The 14,757-nt window shown below is 41.2% G+C and overlaps 1 protein-coding gene across 1 annotated transcript in view; it reads left to right on the forward strand.

The window, feature by feature from the left end:
- The first annotated feature begins 2,762 nt into the window (after positions 1-2,762).
- gask1a (golgi associated kinase 1A) overlaps positions 2,763-14,757 on the forward strand; it is a 40,359-nt gene continuing 28,364 nt past the window's right edge. The window contains exon 1 of the mRNA XM_031868673.1: positions 2,763-3,043. Coding sequence (XP_031724533.1) covers positions 3,041-3,043 — 3 coding nt within the window. The 5' untranslated portion in view covers positions 2,763-3,040. The remainder of the gene's footprint in view (positions 3,044-14,757) is intronic.

Below are 14,757 nucleotides of genomic sequence, written 5' to 3' on the forward strand. Positions count from 1 at the left end.
ACATATAACTACCTAATTATTTGCGCACACACTTGCAACGCTTGGAATTGACAACTTATCCTGTGTTGTGTTGTGTTTTGGTTCATTTTTGAACAAGCAAAATAGGTAGGAATTATAGAAAGGAATAAAAATGATAATGTACATAAAGACAGCAGTCCTTATGTCATATCAAACTGTTAAATTACTGTTTTACATGGCAGAACATTCTTAGTTTAGTAGTTTAGGTTTCAACAATCACAGTTTTTTTCTACACACAGATAAACTCTTTACAAGGCCTCCCATTAGATGCAACACAATTTGGTTCAATTTGGTTCAAATGTTTCTGAAGTACAGATAACGAGGGCTGTTGTATTAAAGTTGCATTGTAATTCTTGGGCCTGGATTTGATCGTTGTTTAGTCCTAAAGGACCCTGTCAAAAGACACGTGAGGGATTCTTTTCAGGAAGTTTGATGTTTTTTTTATGCTTTCAAAGGCTTTCATTGTTTTGATTTTTTTTTAAACATACCAACATCGCCACCTGCAGGCAATCGTTCTTCAACACATCTTTTTATTGGAAGACAGAGCAAGAAGAAGAATATAGCAGTGAAAGCAGGCCAGTTAACATACAGAAAGATGTCATCAGGTAATAAGAGAACAAGGTCATAAACAATCAGTCTGGGAGGGAGTCAATAGGGTGGATGGATGAGAGAAAAAAATAGATAAATAAATGTAATAAATAATTAAATAAATATTTTTTTAAAAATAATGCAATTAATATTTAGTAAATAAAGGCAGAGGAAACGTACTTCAATTTTTTTTACCAAGGAAGTGGTGCAGGGTGCATGAAAACACACCATCAAACCAAGTTCACAAAGAGAAAGCGAAATATTTTCTGAGATCTTTCACATTCATATCTATAACAATTTTTGATGTAGTGTCTCATAATTCTGACTACTTTCATTTTTGTCATTCCTTACATTTAATCTATTTCCTTTTTCTTTTCGTAGCAGACATTTGCTTCTCTTTTTCCCCCTTTGTGCTTTTGCATTGTGGCACATTAGCATGCATCAAAAGCACTGTTTATGAAAATGTCAAAAATGGGAATGTAAGAAGATTATTTTCCTCAGCTTGTTTGGTCTCAAGATAGCTTTGATAGAGATGGATGTGTGAGTGTGTCAGCACGAGTTATGTAGCCTATTCCTTTGCGAAACCTGACTTCCAACTGTATCTGCTGCGTACGACAAACACCCAGTGATGTGCACAGACATAGAAAAAGACGAAAAGACAGTGGCTTTGTTGAACACAAGAGGGCAGCCTAGACCAGCTACACAACTTAGCACAGTATGTAGGCCACAACTAGCAGAAGTATTAAAACTGTTTTTTGAAATTGCTGAAACACAACTCATGAGACTAGGGCCCTTTTTGTTGAAACTCACCAAAATCAAGACTATAAACAAAAAATACTAAATATACATCTCCTGCAAAAGCAAACACGTCATTCAAGACTATACCTCTTTTAAAAATCCTGTTTTTGCATCACAACTTTACACAGAAAATAAATAGCTCCCTCCTCATGCTTCAACTTCAGGACCACCGGCTGTCCAGTGTGTTTTGTGTGCGGGAGTCCATCAACCTCCAGTTGACGGTATGTCCGTGCGTAAGTATAAAACACTATTATCAAGTGTGTTTGACGTTTTCATTTGTATCATGCTGCAAAAATAGGCTGTGAACATGTATACAATTTTTGTTGTCAACACACAAAAACATTAAGAGATTTTGGGCTATTTTGCTTCCATGACGTGGGGGAAAACATCCAAAATACTCATTTAGGTGTTTATTTTACTACACTTTGTCTATAAATTCACCACAAATTAGGATTAGATAATGCCTAAATTGCATATTTAAACATACAATTTCACATTCATTTGTAAACAAAAACAAAATCATTGTTTCTATGTCAGTAATCAACCAGGGAAGTTCCATGGTGATATCTATTCACCTGTACTGTCTTGTGTGAACTGAAGGTGACATGGATGTAGTTACAGTATTGTTATGTGAACAAAATACAGTATATTGCCATTACAGTCATCTAACTCTCTCTATTGTTGATCACACCTAAGAGCAAACATGAATTCTATTTATAGTGCTCAAGCTCTCATTTCTAAGTGATCTAATTGGTTTTCATAGGTGCATTGTGGGTGCAGGCGATAATTGAGTGTGGTATTTCAGTGGCAGTTTTGTTTTTAGCAAGAAACACACAGGGGTTTGGAGTTTTCTGCAATGTGTCTAATGCAGATGAACGTGTGTAATTATTTGCACAAAAAAAATGTTTCAAATGTATCATAAAGCAGACGATGTGCTCGTGCTTTACAGCATGCCTGGTCAATGGATATGATTCATGAGTTGCAAACCAAACTTTCCCTGCTTGCTTTCCGTTGTAAAGATAACAACGTAACATTTGAAGGGAATGTTTTGAATTACTATATTAGTATGCAGAGCATGTAACCCTGTTTTTTCTTTGTTTTCGAGGCGATACAGTCCGGGTTATTCTGTGCGCTGAGTTTTCTGGCAGCTGGGAAAGACGTTACGGTGTGGTGTGTGTGTGTGGTGTGTGTGGGGGACTTCTCACATTTCACTGTGCAGACGGCGTTCCTCCACAAACACGGGGCTTTTACTTTGAAATCAGCTTTCCCAGACGCTCGCGCGGAGCAAGGCGTGTTCCCCTGGGAGGAAGAGGGGAGGCTGGGCTCGCGACAGTCTTTTTTAAAGTCCGTAGCAAACGCAGCGACCGTGTGGTGATGTTACCTGCGCTACATAGCAACCTTTTTGTTTTACGGCAACACATTGCACCGAGTTAGCAGAACTGTGCAAATATATTTGTTAAACTAAAGTTGTTGAGTGACTCGCGCGCGTGCGCGCGACTTCAACTTCAGGACCACCGGCTGTCCAGTGTGTTTTGTGTGCGGGACTCCATCAACCTCCAGTCGACGGTATGTCCGTGCGTTAAATGACTCTTCGAAAGAAGCCGAAGTGGAATGCGCTCTGCCGGGGACATGAACCATGGTAAGACGGTTGTTTTTATTATGATTGCTGACAACGTGTCTCCTTCAGCCGCGCAGCCGGAAACGAGAAAGTTTTGAGACTTCGAAAAAGTTTGGGCTCAGCTAATGAAGCGCTGAGTAGGCAGATCCTGGACCACATAACATGCGAGTTCAGTTATGACACAGACTTGAAGGATATCAGCATTTAAACGTGGTTGACGTGTATTCTAGCTATGTTTCCTCTCAGTCTTGTTGTAATAGCATGGACTGGAACACCGGGCAGTTCATGTGAGATTATACCACCTGAGAGTATTCCATTATTACAAGTGTTAATATCCTTTTCTTCAGTAAAAAGTGGCCTACCTTCACAAAAAGGCAAATGTATACATCTGCAAGTAAATGTACTCAAAGTATGGAAGTAAACATACTTTTTCTGCAGAAAAAAATGAGCCCTGAGCCATGATATATTTTATTATAAGTTGTAGCTGGTGAAGGTCGAACCACGTTTTAATTTTAATTTTGTCGTTGCAATATTCACATTTGAAATCACTTTAAATCTTGAGATCAAATGACGAATTGATGAATTGAGAACATAAAGGGCATTACCGTTTCAGTCCCACATTCAATCTAGATGGATTTAAGTCATTTCAAATATTAAAATAAATGTAAATGGGAACGATAGCTACTGAAAGGGAATAAAACGCCCCTGTGACTCTATGCAAATAGGTTATACAATGAAATAATATACAAGTCAAGTCATGACAATAGCTCTGTTGGCAGGCCAAAACAGAGTTTATCGCCTGACTACCGCGCGTCTTAAAGTAGCCCCTATTCTCACATTTCAAATTGGTTCCATGTGCAGAGTGGACGGGCTGCTGGTTTGAGCTGCCACCACAAAGCAGGAAAACTCTCTGTGCATTCGTCTGTTCGGTCCTTTGTTTTTCTCTTTTGCTCTTCTATTTCCTCCTCTTTCTTTTTCCTTCTGTCTTCTTTTCCTCGTCTCCTGTTGATTCTAGTTTGGACATGTCTGACTAACTGGACACTGAATGTGCTGTTCATTCAACGAAGCGAACAGACGGATGTGGATGTTTCTCAGTTACTTTGTGCTGTACAATCAAGAAACACAACTGCCCTCTGTAATCTCAGGAATAACTACCACTGTCCTTCAGTTGGAGGGAATTGGATGCCGGGCACTCAATTCCCTCCACACCCACAGTACAGTCAGTGTTATGTACGTTAAACACCAGGGACTGCTGCTCGCTGTGTTCTCAGCTGTGCTTTGCTGTTCCTTCTGCTCCACGTCTGTGTCTGCGTGCAGAGAATGGAGGGCGGACATGCTAAGTGATTGGAGTGATTGAGTCTGCGTGCCCACACACTCCCTTTAATTTTGAAAATGAGAGGAGTGTGGTTTGTGTCTACAGGCTGAGTCAATTCACCTTCCTGTTTTCTCTACTCTCTCCCTCTCACACACACACACACACACACACACACACACACACACACACACCACACACACACACACACCACAGCTATGTCTGAGCCCGATGGCACTAGGACCCAGAGCTCTGCAGTCGCTCTGAAATCAGTTGTGGACTCCAGATGTAACGGTTCACCAATATGAATCGGAAATCGGTTTTAATCAGGCAGCAACCTCCGGTTCTGAAGCCAATGCAGAAGTGTCTTAAAACCTGCATTCTCTCTACTGACCAGCAGGGGGCGACTCCTCTGGTTGTATAGAAGTCTATGAGAAAATGACTCTACTTCTCTCTTGATTTATTACCTCAGTAAACATTGGAAACATGAGTTTATGGTCTCAATCTCTAGTTTCAAGTCTTCTTCAATACAGCATGATGTTCATTTAGTACATTATGCTCCATTTACAGTCAAATAGACCATAAAACAGAGTATGCTTTAGGGCGGGCTTACTGTGATTGACACCGCTGTCGCTACCAGAGACGTATACGGCGCCTCTACGTTCCTCCTCCACATTCCAAATATGGTAACTTCTGTTCATTGGTTGCAAGAAGCGAAAAAGGCGACAGTTGAATCATCAAACTCAAGGCTTCCTAATAGCAGTCCACAAACCAATGGGTGACGTCACGACGACTACGTCCACTTCTTATGTACAGTCTACGGTCAACGCGAGGTCTACTTTGCAATGTAATGAAGGGGCTAAGAACACTCTGTTTTTTATCATTTTTTTATTTTTATATTTAGCCCTCCTACTAACTGCCAAAGTGAGGCACCTGGACATACTGTAGGTGTGTGAGACGGACTTCAGTTAATATTCATAAAAATGTTTTCAAGTCTCATTGGTCTGTGTCTTATTGTCTTCCATTTTTTAGTATACAGCCTATTTATTTATTTATCTGTTTATAGGCCTACATGTGAGCAAATATGTTTTTATGGGCTATCGCTGTCGCTATCGCTGTAAGTCATTTAATGTAATTGTTGCACATTTTGTAGTCGTTTTCTTGGGCTGTCCTCGACCAAAGAAAATTGTTCGTCGACTTAACACACAAGTGATTTTAATCGATCGGCTGATTTAATAGGAATCTGTAAAACTGAATTCCTCCACAGACAATCGCACAAAAGCACCACTTTACATCGTGTGCTCAATAGTGTCTTGGAAATAAGTCATTCAGCATAAAAAAGCATGAAAAACAACCAATCATCTTATGAAATCTTAAGTCGACTAAGAGCAAAACGACGAATTACGGATCGACCAAGAGGGAGCAGCCCTAATGTTTTAATAAAAAGGACAATACTTAAGTCTTATTGTTTCATTAGACAATAATAGTAAAGTACAATAAAAGTAAATAAGGACCGCAAGTTAGAGGAAAAAGTCTGACCTGCCACGAGAGAAAAAACATGCACGTGCTCACTGCAGCTACTCTTTTAATCATTTATTATGGATATTATCTGTGCAGCAGCAAACCTGCATTACTCTCAGTTAAATAAACTGAGTCATTCTAAATTACAGGAAGCGTCAGCCCCAGTATCAGCAGGTTTCTGGGTATAATTACCGATTTCCGCCTGACGGATGGCCCTAATGCGTGCACGTTAACCCCCCTCCCCCCCACACACACACACACACACACACAGATTTATGTATGGGTTCACCCTCCCACTTGAGCCCTGTTGCATTACAGATGACCCGTGAATTCTCAGCCACCATCACCTGTGAATGTGCAGCGTCACCGCCGAATGACTGGAGGGGAAACTACAGCAGATTTACCTCATGGGAGTCATTGAGGCGGCGTTATTTTCACAGCAGATAACACAGGTGTAATTAATGACACTAACGATGGATGAGCATGCACACTGCTAGGACTGGAACTGTTTGACCTACTGTCAATGGACTGCAGTTGTTTTAATCACTGATATTAATTGCACCTGTGAACACGTCCACACGGTCAGTGTGTGTTTGCGTGCACTGAACCAGGTGAACCCGTTGTTTTGTCTTTTACAACTTTTGAGACAAATATGCAACGAATGTACAACATTCACACAGCTGGAGTCTGTGATTATAAAAACACAGCAGGGAGGCTGGTGTTGTCGCGGTACTAGAATTTCTAACTTTGATACAATACCTGGGAAAATAACAATATTCAACGCTGTTGTCGATACCGCGGAGAACAACATCGTAGATAAATAGGAGTGTGTGTGTGAGTCAACTCATCAATTCTGTAGTTTTATATTATATCTAAAAAACTAGCTGAAATGATTATTTTTTTTACAGCGGGTAATATCGTTTTACTTTAGTTTTCTTAAAGGGTATAGTTTTCTATTTCACTTCAATAGCAGTATTTTTCACTAATTATTTTAGTTTACTCAATAGTTACTATAATAACCCTGTAACCAACACAGGGGTTATTGGTAATATGTTATAAGGGAGGTAAAGACTTCTTAAATACCCCAAAGCATTTCTTACTTGCCACAGTTGAATGCCCTCCAACAAGCTCTATACAGCAAGTTACTCAAGGTTTTATAACGTAGCGCTAAAAAGCAGTGAGAATAGTATCAGAAGCTAAGTGTATATTGTTTGTTAAGCCAATTTAAAGTAATGTCACCAAACTAGGGAAATAAACTCCCAGCGATTAACTTGGTTGACTCACCGAGGCAATGTTTGTCATTAAATGGATATCGGCCCTGTGTGAGCCCACATCCTGCCGGCCCTATTGTTTATTTGACATGTTAACGATGTAAGGAAGCAAGTAAACCAGTCAGTTACTGCTAGTAGTGAATAAAAAGGTGCCTAGCAAGCACATTCACCAAAGCAGCAGCCGATGAGTCTGTCATTTGTGTGTGTGTGTGTGTGTGTGTGTGTGTGTGTGTGTGTGTGTGTGTGGAACGAATAAGTCGCTGCTGTGTGAAGCTTTGTGGCGTTGTCTTTGTTCGGCACAAAGACCAACAACCCTGAGAACAATAGAAGTCGATTTCATCGACGTAAAATTGAGTTCAGAGTCGCTTTGCCTCCCACTCGATCTGCCACAAGTACAAGTCGGAGAGGGACATTGCACACAGCCATCGGCCGCTCGTCCATGTGTGAGGGAGGCCGGCTTGTGCAGCGCTGATCACTCACGATGTGCACTACTAAGCAGACCAAGTAGTGAACTGGGCTCTAAATTGACCCACAAACTGTCACTGATCTTTCATCATCACCTCAGGAGGCGTGTGGGAACAAGAATAAGTCGGGTCACGTTAAATGTATTCATTACATTGTTTTATTTATAACCATATAGCCTTTACATTATGGTTTGAATGTACATTTTAAAATCGTTTGCATATTCTGGAAATCATCTCGCGACTCCCCACGTGTGGCGAGCGACCCTCACTTTGAGCACCCTGTTATAGAGCCCATACCAACCAGTTCATTTCACCCAAACATTGACATAATCTCCCATACATTTCCTTCATAACCCACAAGTAAGCTGCAATTTTGTTATTTTTAGCAGCGTTACTCTCGGCCCACCACTTCAGACTGAAACTACTCTACAACTAAGGGATGGATTGCCATGTGTTCTGGTGCAGACATCCATGGTCACCAGAGGATGAAGTTTAGAGACTTTGGTGACCATGACAATGAGGCTTTTGCCGTTCGGCGATCGATTTTATATCGACGATTGAACGGATGATCGATGATTGTTTTTTCCTACACCGATTTCGAATATGAACTAACTTACTATCAAAACTAAGATGTCATGAAAATATTATTAGTACAAACCAGTTTGCCGTCTCATTTCCATGGATCTGACTCCTTGCATCTCAGTTCTCCAAATGCCCCCTTTAAATGTGGTCTAAACGATCAAATCTCAGCGCGTCCTGGCTGCATTCACACCTGTGCTTAGAGCTGTTGATACCAGGTGTGAACAGGGCCTAGCTCAGGCATGGACGGTCAACAAAGCAGCAGTGGTGAACTGCAGCCAATGTAATACTTTTTCAGTCTCAGACTAAGAAGTAAAGAAGTGGTGGTTCTGGCAGCTATGACTTTATCTACTCTGTCAATTTTTGCCGTAACTTGATGTGATTTGGCCGCTGCCCATATTTACTGTGTCTTCTTGTGTGTCAGCAAATGATTTTGAAATGGCTTTGGTTATCTTTCGGCCGCCACGTCTCTTCAGCGAATGTTCTCGCTCACACTGCACCTTCCTCTTAGGAGAATGGAATGTGCAATGGGGAACAGATTTAAGCACATGTGCACTCCCATTGCAGCCACATGGAGCGAGGATCTTTGTATGCCACGGAGTAATTACTTTCAGAGCTGTGATTCGATGTCTGGGCGTCATTCTACACACAGAGACGAGGAGCATGAAGAGCTGTATCCTTTATTCCTTCCCCAAAGGAAAAGGAAAATCAAGTCTGTTCACTCACAATAAAGCTTTTCGACGCAGCTCTTGCGAGATGCGATTGGTTTGGCACTCCGAACAGAAAGAGATGTTTTGTGGCTGCATGCGGTACATATTTTACTCTGACGGAGCTCTCGGAGAATGGGAAACAGTCGAGGGCAGTGGAAAATGATATGTTTAAAAATAACTGAAAGGAAACGCCACACCATAGAAACAAAAGAGCAGACAAACCAGTCCATTGTAAGGTAATAAAGCTTGAGTTAGGAGATCCTTAGTTTTTATATAGTATTGCATATAACTTTGAAATGTTTGCTTTGAATGCAGCGATGGTTTTGCATTCTACGACTCACGTCACCACAGTTTCACAAGCGTTTGGGAGAACTACGGTGGCCTTGAGGACCCACTCCCTATATGTAGATATGCAGGGCTCATTGTAAGCTAACGACAACACAACGATTCTTATCATATACTAGAAACTAAGTTCTTATGAATATTATACTCTATTTCTGCAAATAGATCCCCCAAAATGATCCACACTAGTCCATTCATGTTTTGGAAATCCGCTATATATCATTTATGTACACAATCAACAATAATAGGCCTAACTTAGACTTTTGTGGAACCCCACGAGCAACCTTCAGTAATTATAAGTTAGTTATTTATTTGAACATATTGATATCTATTCTCTGATCCCATACTGTGTAATCTCTTCAGTGATAACATGGTCAATAGTATCAACTGTTGAATGAATACTGTGAACACTGCATATTAATTATGTTCTACTGCAGTAGATTTGTCCTCCTACATTTCGATGAAGAAAAGAGAAGTAGTCCTGTTAGTTCTGAAGCCGTACTGCTGCTCACACAGCACACTGTGCTTTGTGATGAAATCATCTTTTACAGAATATGTTTCCAGTGAGAGAAAGACACAGGTCTGTAATTAGAGCTTTGTATTTAGGAATGGCTTTCAGAGTGTTCAGAAATATGTCAGCTTGTAAAGACTGATCACAAATATGGGTTTCACCGCACACTCACCGTTTCCTTTTTAACCTGAGACATGTCAACTCCACCACGATCTTCATTTTAATTTTGCTGATTTCAACCAATTCTTTTCCATCAGTACCTCTTATAAACATGGAATGTGTATTTACATTAATAACATTTACCATTCCATCTGTACTGGTAGTGACCACCTCAGCTAATCTAGGTCCAACGTTAACACAAATATTAAAATGATCTTCAACCAAGTCCATCTAATTAGTAGTTGTATTATTCTTTGTCAGGGAATGTGCTGGAGAACCCGCTTTCTCAGCTCCATTTTAAATCATTTCCTTTAACACTATAATTATTCCCTTTTCTGCTTCTTGTAATACTTGTCAATTTGTTTTAATATCTCGTTTGATACAGTTTTCATTTTGCAAGGCTTTTCAACCAATTTAACTAAAGGACAACGTTGATCATGAAGAGCAGTTATTATGGTCTACATCATAAACCTTTTCCCAATATTCTTTCATCAGGTCTTCTTTAAAATAATGCATTGCACCTTGTGTTTTGTGTCTCATTCATTTTGTTAGTTTTAACTTCAGTATTGGTCTCAAAGACTGGTAAATGGTCTCTTACATCACTCATGAGTAGTCTAGTTATTACCGTCCATTAATACCAATAGTACCATTAATCACCCGTCGGCATGGCGGTGTCAGAAGACCAGAGATGTGTTGTGCCTGTGAGTTAGGCTTTAGTGGTGTTCTGTTTTTGTTGCTTACTCCTCCTTCTCTTGGCTCCTCGGTGTTGAGCCAAGCTGCTTTCATACGTCAGCAGCCCACTAGATCCTGATAGCGTAGTTGTGCACGGCCGGTTGCCAGATGAACAGTTCAGCGTAGAGTTCGTCCAGACCGGTGACCTCCCGCGTGGTGCCTCCACTGCACAGTGAAGCTGGAGTTTCTTCTTAAAGGCACAAGAAGCCTTTAGGGGCCCCCCTCTGGGCCTCCCTGGCGTGATCCAAAAAGAACGGGGAACCGATACCCTTGGCGTCAGTTGGGCTGCAGGAGTTGCCAGAACAACGCTGTGGGTGCTGTTTGACCCATAGCTGGGGAAGGTAATTCAGAGTAAATGGTACTCACTTAACTTTCCAAATAGCTTGCCCAACACTGGTATTCAGCCATTTCTTGAGTAATTTATGTTGACCTCTATTATGATCATCTTTATGCTGTGGTGCACACAGTGAAGTGAGGTGCTAGTGAGTTGTATGGCAACGCATCTCAAGCAGGATGCTCATGTAGAATAATAAAGTGACGGATTGTCCCCAGCGACCTCTCCACGCACAAACACAGGCTAACTGACAAATATTCAAATTACAGAATGTGCAAAAGTGCACACACAGCAGAGGATGCACAGACACACACAGGAACACACCAGTTGGCCAGCCGAGCTTGTCAGTAGGAGATTGCCAGATTGCCCGCTGTCACACTCGACCACTCAACTGACGGATGATGGCAGACAGGTCACCATACAGGCAGAACACACACACACACACACACACACACACAGTCACAAGACAATGGATGGCAGATGCAACCACACAAACAGAACAAAGAAAGACATTTCTAGATGTTTTACTCACAGCTCTCTGACTGAAGTGTACTGTGTCCAGAGTAGGTGTGTATCAGATCATATGCTACACTAAAGCAACACACTTATTTCACAATCACTTTTTCACACAGGGCCATGTAGGTTTGGATTTTTTTTCCCCCTTAATAATAAAAACCTTCATTTAAAAACTGCATTTTGTGTTTACTTGTGTTATCTTTGTCTAATATTTAACTTTGTTTGATGATCTGAAACATTTAAGTGTGACAAACATGCAAAAAAATAAGAAATCAGGAAGGGGGCAAACGCTTTTTCACACAACTGTATTTAGGTTGTTTACTGTAATGATTAATATGGATGTGGTTTCTTGTTCCTCCACTTTATTCTATATATATACTCACTTCGTGTTACTTTGAGTTTGTCTTTTTTTCTCACTTTATTGTGATTTCTGTTGAGTTGTATTAATAACACATTGTCACCTGTTCATTTTAAATACAGCAAATATAATTGGATTTCTCTGAGAGGAGGTAGCGGTAGTATTTGCTGATTCCCCCCTCACACATCGTACGGATTGTATTTCACAATGCAGAGCCCATATCCAAAATACAGGCATTTCTGAACTGAGGTAAGCCAACACCTTTCATCCCCTCTCATTTTGTTCCGTGCAGAAACACTGACTGGCCTCTGTGGATGACTCAACTCATTCATTTTTCATCTTTCACGCGTTGTCGACGCAAACCAGTTGAGCAGTTGCTGAGTGCATTCCACGTCCTGGTGCGTCAGTTTGCTTTAGTCGCTCCGCTTTTTGCGTTTGTTTTATCTCGCCCCTCTGCTCCTCTCTGTACTGTGAGAGAGAGAGGGGGGGAGGGAGGAGATCTGACGGCTTTCATTAAGGTCCCCTCGCAACTGACAGGCCGGTGTTGACAGCTGAGGGACACACACACACACACACATACACACTGTCTCTCCCGCTGCATCTGCTCAGATGTTAAGATGTGCTTTTCTCTTCTTTCCTTCTCATTCTCCCCACATCCCTTTTCTTCTTGGTAAATTACATTTATTTATTTTTTTATCTTAAGAAAAATAACAAACCGGGAATACTGCACAATGGAGCATATTTCATTCTTCCTTTGTGTCCTTCATTTTCCATCATTTTAAGGTGGCGTTTGAAGGGTTCCATCCACACTGTATTGAAAAACAGCTATCTTGCAATCAAAAATAGTTCGCCAGGTAACTCTGCTGAGTCATCATCTCTTATATTTTGATTTTAATACAGCCAAAAGGTTGACATTTCTGCTCTCGGACCTCGCAATATTGGTGACATTGTTACAAACGTTTAGGAGACACGGGGAATTATCGACGCAGATGGTGAACTGAAGCCAGACTGCAGAAGTGAAATGTGAGAGGCATCATCACACGTATAATCACATTTCACCTCAACCTTCACCACCTGCACATAAGGATCGTGGAAATAAAGCCAGTTCCCCTATCAAACGTCCTGTTTTTAAATGATATCCAGGGTGCTGGATGACACTGATTGTCGCCATCATTTTGGAAGCGATCAGTCTCACTGCTGTAAATGTAAACACAATGAGTGTTCTTTCTCTGATCTATACACACACACACACACACACACACACACACTGTAGGGTCCATGTTGGAGCATGCCTGTTAGTGAATGGCTGATGGCCATTAACACACGCATGATGTGTCTCTCTCAGGGGATTGACTGTCTCTCAGACTGAATTAAGACAAACTGTGTTAACTGATTATTCTCCGAGTCTGTGGATCCTCTTTGATCCAGTCGGAGAGATGCTCTTCGCTCAGGCAACACACTGTGTGTGTGTGTGTTCGTGCTAGCTGGTAATTGAAGCTAGTTCAGACGGAGACCGTCTGACCTCATACATTTCAAACATAATTCCAGCTTTGATGGCTTCAATGTTGACTAACGGCTCATTCCAGCTGCATTGAGCTCACAGCTCCCCGAAGCCCTCGTTAAACAGACTCTACAACATTACCTCTCTGCTTTTCTGTCTCTGACCTCAGTTTTCTCTGCTATGCAAATGTTACAGAATGGATTCTAAAACATTTGAATTTATGTTCCAATGAGTGTAATACTTTGCGTCTACGATACATTTAAATCAAAGTTGATGCGATTTCACCAAAAAGCAGTTTGACCTTCAGTAGCCAGTGTTGGAATGTAACTTGGATAGCAGTAAAACTGTATTCAAACATCCTTAAGCAGTAGGGTTAGGGTATTAAAAAGTATCAACACATTCATAACACATTTTCAATACTATATTACTCTGACCCAGCTATGTGGCATACACTGCATTCTTCCTCAAAGCCAGCAGGGGGCGACTCCTCTGGTTGTATAGAAGTCTATGAGAAAATGACTCTACTTCTCTCTTGATTTATTCCCTCAGTAAACATTGTAAACATGAGTTTATGGTCTCATTATTAAGTCTTCTTCAATACAGCATGATATATTCATTTAGTAAATTATGGTCCATTTAGAGTCAAACAGACCATAAAGCAGGGTATGCTTTAGGGCGTGGCTTACTGTGATTGACAGGTCACTACCGGTGCTGTTGTCCGTTCTTTCGTCTTTGAACTTTCAGCCTTTCACAGTGTGTTTTCAGTTCATGAAAGTCAATTGCAACATTTTGCTCACCGAGGAATGTTTTATTCCATATTCATTTGTACTGAGCTCCATCCTCCCGTGTCCCTTCTAGTTGCAAAGAATAAAGATGGCGACACTTCTAACGGCCAAAAACCAAGATGGCAAAGGCCAAAATGCTGAACTCAAGGCTACCCACAAACCAAAGGGTGGCGTCACGGTGACTATGTCCACTTCTTACATGCAATGTAACCATTCGGCTGTCGAGGTTCTCCTGCCTTCAACCTGTTCACAGCCCAAGGGGTCCCCACTCCCAACAGCCCTTGTCGGAGAGATGGTTGTTTGTCCTGCCTCTTTAAACAGGCCAATAAAAAGTCTCATATATGAGATGGTGTAAAGAGATGGTGTTCCTCCTTTTTCTCCCGAGGTTAGCTAGCTACCTGCAGCACCTGTTGCATGTCTCAACCCAATGCTGCATACCTCAACCTGCAGCCTTCAGCTGGGAGAGAAGGAAAGGAGGGATGATAAAAGAGAAAGGAAAGACAGAGCTGTAAGACAGATGTCGGAGCACGCAGGAGGTGTACATCAGGTGTACATCAGGGGAAGATGTGTACCATATGTATATACGATATGTCTGTGTGTGTGTGTGTGTGTGTGTGTGTGTGTGTGTGTGTGTGTGTGT

Source organism: Anarrhichthys ocellatus, unplaced genomic scaffold (assembly GCF_004355925.1).
Source record: "Anarrhichthys ocellatus isolate YVR2014 unplaced genomic scaffold, GSC_Weel_1.0 scaffold43, whole genome shotgun sequence".
Classification (NCBI taxonomy): Eukaryota; Metazoa; Chordata; class Actinopteri; order Perciformes; family Anarhichadidae; genus Anarrhichthys; species Anarrhichthys ocellatus.